Source organism: Clupea harengus, chromosome 26, assembly GCF_900700415.2.
Source record: "Clupea harengus chromosome 26, Ch_v2.0.2, whole genome shotgun sequence".
In the NCBI taxonomy this organism is placed as follows: Eukaryota; Metazoa; Chordata; class Actinopteri; order Clupeiformes; family Clupeidae; genus Clupea; species Clupea harengus.
In genome coordinates, this window is record NC_045177.1 from 3,544,225 (window position 1) to 3,549,130 (window position 4,906).

Sequence of the window (4,906 nt, forward strand, 5' to 3'; positions counted from 1 at the left end):
ATGGGTAATCTCAAGAGACATCAGAGGATCCACACGGGGGAAAAGCCACACCAGTGCAGTACATGTGGAAAGGCCTTTAATCAATTGTCTGATCTAAAGAAACACCAGAAGATCCATACTGGGGAAAAGCCACACCAGTGCAATACATGTGGGAAGTCCTTTTGTCAATCGTCTGGTCTCAAGACACACCAGAAGATTCATACTGGGGAAAAGCCACACCAGTGCAGTACATGTGGCAAGGCTTTTAGTTACATGTCTCATCTCAAGAAACACCAAACGATCCATACTGGAGAAAAGCCGTATCAGTGTACTTCATGTGGAAAGTATTTCAGGGATAGAACCGACCTCACCAGACACCAGATGAGCCATTCTGGAGAAAAACCACACCAGTGCAGTACTTGTGGGAAGGCCTTTAGTGAATCGTCTGGTCTCAAGTCACACCAGAGGATCCATACGGGGGAAAAGCCACACCAGTGCAATACATGTGGGAAGTCCTTTAGTCAATCGTCTGGTCTCAAGTCACACCAGAGGATCCATACGGGGGAAAAGCCACACCAGACGCTCCATACTGGGGAAAAGCCACACCAGTGCAGTACATGTGGGAAGGCTTTTAGTCAATTGTCTGGTCTCAAGTCACACCAGAGGATCCATACTGGGGAAAAGCCGTATCAGTGTACTTCATGTGGAAAGAATTTCAGGGAAAGCTCCACCCTCACCAAACATCAAATTACACATACTAGAGAAAAGCCACACCAGTGCAGTACATGTGGGAAGGCCTTTGGTACAATGTCTGAACTCAAGACACACCAGAGGATCCATACTGGGGAAAAGACGTATCAGTGTAATTCATGTTGGAAGGCCTTTAATAGAATGGCTGATCTCAAGAGACACCAGAAGATCCATACTGGGGAAAAGCCGTATCAGTGTACTTCATGTGGAAAGAATTTCAGGGAAAGCTCCACCCTCACCAAACATCAGATGACACATACTGGAGAAAAGCCACAGCAGTCTTCTCAGTGTGGAAAGATTAAGCCAAATGTCTGAAGAGACACCAGAGGATCCATTCAAATGATGTGCTGCACTGCTTATACATGATGGAGTATCACTTACTGAAATATTTCTTGATTAACTGAGTTTTAAACAACATTTGATGTACAAGATGAAGTATTTTTATCACATTTGAAACATATGTTAGGGTAGAGATTGAAACATACATTGTTAGTGTACATGAATTCAATAAAAGAAAAACTTGAAGTGAGTGTTTTTTCAAATATGTCTGTGTGGGGGGGATTTGTGTCTGTGTCAGTGTACAATATATAATCGACAAGCAGTAGTTGGAGCAAACAAAAGTAGTGTTTGTGCGAGCTTCCTAGACTCATGGCTTAAACGGCACCTAATATGAAGGCTCTGGGCTCATCAACAGCTCATAGATGTGTTAGTGTCAGAAATGGGGGAGGGGGGAGGGGGAACTAAATGTCTCTCCCATTCCTCATTATAGGGAACTCTGTATTTCTTCTGTTAAACATTCTCATGTCAAATGTGGAAGAGAGTCCGAGGGAACTGTTGTTTTGTTGACAGAAAAACACGCAAGTCATATTTATTCTGAACAGAAAGGGACTTCACATGTATGGATTAAGTTTAAAAAGGAACTCACTTCCTCAGATATTCACATTTACCTGTGTGCCATCTAAATAACTCCCCTTTCAAATACTACATGCAGAAATTATAATCCATCATAAATATAATTACTATATGCCCCCATGTGACTCAGCAATTATAATCCATAATAGATATAATAACTGTATAACCCCGTATGACTCAGCAATTATAATCCATAATAGATAGAATTACTGTATACCCCCATGTGACTCAGCAATTATAATCCATAATAGATAGAATTACTGTATACCCCTGTATGACTCCTGCACCTTTAATACTAAATGAAGACATTTTTCTGAAACATTGAATGAAAATCAAATTGTCCCAATTTTTAAAGACAGGGACAAATACCACCGAAACAGCTGTAGAGGTATTACAGTTAACGTTTAAGAGGCCCCAAAAATTCATGTTGTTAAAGCTCCGCAAGTTTTTGTCATAGAGACATAAAAAGAACACCCACAGCAACCTTGAACCCTTTATTTTTAAAATATGTACAGTATACAATATACAAATATAAATAGTCACTTTGTAAGGAGAATATAACTAATCCCTTGCACACTTCAGTCTCTGAGTGAGGATTCAGCTCCTACGACCCGCCCATTAGCACATGCCAGCTATTCATATGATACAGGAATGGTGATTCAGTGATCTTTATTGGGTCATGATGTGTAAGAAAACCTGTAGCCTGTAACCTGTGGAGGGCTACAAAGACAATGGCCATTACGTAATGGCCATTGTCTTTGACCGAGGTGTCCCAGGCTGTTTACACCTAACTCATCAATATGCATTTGTAGGGACACAGTTTTGGAGAGGCACAGGTCACTCTGAAATTATAAATATGTAGTAGTGAAACCACACATACTTTCTGAATGCTAAACTAACATATGTATAGCTAATATGTATAGCACATATGTTTACAAGTTTCAGAAATAAAAAGCCTTGTGAATACATCTTTACAATGTGTTTTTGTACAGTCTGAGCAAATCTGAAACGAGGTTTTTCAAAGGGTGTGTTTACAACATTTTATTTTACTACATTCCTTTTACTCTCATGTTATTATTGCTAAGGTCTTCTAGAATATAATCATATATGCCACTTGTGCATCAATACTTTTAGTTAGGGGAAATATACAAAAACATCAAGGCATGTGAGACTTTCCTAAAAAAGTCGAACAGGCCTGGGCCTCTTAAGGGTTAATGACACATCTAGCCTCAAAAGACACCAGAGGATCCATTAAATGATGTGCTGCCCTGATAATACATGATGGAGTATCACTTATTTAAATATATCAGATTATATTAGTTTTAAACAATATGTGATGTACATAATAAGTATTATTTCTTCATATTTGTAATGTTAGTTGGGGTTTTGAAACATAAATTGAAGTGTTTTTTCAAGTATGTTTGAGGGGAGTGGGATCTGTGTTTTTGTATCAGTGTACAATATGTAATCGACAAGCAGCCGTTAGTGCTTGAACAAAAAAAGTAGTACTTGTGCAAGCTTTCTAGATTGATGGCCTGAACGGCATCGCGTATGAAGATTGTCTTCAGCTCAAAGATGTGTTTAGTGTCAAAAATCGGGGAAGAAAGAGAGATGACAAGGGGAGGGGGTGGTAGGGAACATAGCATTGTCATTGAAAGGGGTAGACACAGACAAACATGGCTACCTTGAGAAAACAGGCTCTGCACTCACTGTAGTAATGGGGTAGTGGAGGAGGAGTTTATTTTCCTGACAGAATGTAATGAATACAAAAACATCAGTGAAACCTACTTCTCAGGAACAGAACACATTTACTCTGTTTTTACAAAAGAAAATAAAGAAGGAAAATTATCCCTCCTGTGTGAAACAATGCATACACCTAATCTCCCAGTATCTACACTCCTGCCACATATTGAGAAAGAATACCACATAACTGTCAATAATAAATACAATATTAACATGTATTGTTCTTTTTTTCTCTGTCATTCTGTTCATTACATACTTATTCAATGAAAGGTATATCAGTTCATTTTATAATGTTTTTCCCTTGATGATTTTTTCATTTATTTATTTTTCCTTTATTATTATTCTTAAAAAACACACACACACACGTAAGAAAACCTTTCCTTCACATTAAGAAGACTGATAGATCAAAATTGAATAGATGAAGAATTTTAGGTAAAGCTCAAATCTCAAGACACATCAGGGAATAAACACTGTAGACAAACCGTCGTTCTCTGTGCTTGCATCATGGCATGTCACACCACCAACCTTGTGTGACAACCTTGTGGCTACTCCTCATGGGGATTGTAGTTCTCTCTGCTTGCTGCCATGATATGTGTGAGTTGTAGCTGGCAGGAAAATAACTACTGAAACCAATTACAAAGTGAATTTGTAAATCTTTCCTGAGTTTTTCGTGAGAATTGACATGTTTCCTTATTATAATTGAATGACCTAAAGACCAAGATTTCATCTTATTGTCAGTAATTTGATTCTATTTTTTTGGGGTGATAAAAGGCTTATTTCGAATGAACTAAGCTCAACTAGACTGCGTGAAATTAGTGTGCTCTTAATGAGAGGTACTTAACAAAAGATTGCAAACATTCTAGCTGAGCAAAAAACTCTACTGCCACCAACAGTCAAAAGAAGAAAAGAATGTAAATGTCAACTGGGGTTACTATTGATCTAATATTATGTCAGGTCTGATATTATATTCATCAACTTTACTCTTTTCAAGTTATATACTATTACAGAACAGACATGGAAACTTTCGTACACACATAAACACGTACATTACCTTTCAGTTCACACATCCACCCCACCCCCACCTACCTTCCTTTGTGGAGTTTCTGCAGGCTGAGCTATTGCCATGCCCACCATCAGACGTGTAAACGGTGCTCATAGACGTGTAAATCCTGCCCATCCTTTGTGATGCTAGTTTGCATTCCAAAAGCTCCTGCAGCTGATTGGCTAGGTTTAAATCCAGGAAGGTAATTGGTCAGACAGAAGAAGCTATATATTAAGACCACAGAGTCAGATGAATAAACTCACCTTTTTAAGACCGGCTAGTTCTATACTCTAGTTCTTTCTTCACAGATTTTCACTCAATCCTTGTATCACAAGAAAGTGTGACCGGTTTTCTTTTTCCAAAACAGAACTGAAGTCAGTAATGTCTGGATTTACTGAACCTTCACAACTGCCCACTTCAATGAAGGAGATAAAAGAAGAAGAATTTGATGATTTCCTACAAGAGTATCTGTCTTCATTT

General features: G+C 38.4%; 1 protein-coding gene across 1 annotated transcript; it reads left to right on the forward strand.

The window, feature by feature from the left end:
• LOC122128872 (zinc finger protein 345-like) lies at positions 1-999 on the forward strand (the record flags this gene model as incomplete). Its single annotated transcript, XM_042703830.1, has 2 exons — positions 1-305; positions 366-999. Coding segments are annotated over exons 1-2 (939 nt in total), but the record flags the coding sequence as incomplete, so codon positions are not given.
• Positions 1,000-4,906: the final 3,907 nt, after the last annotated feature.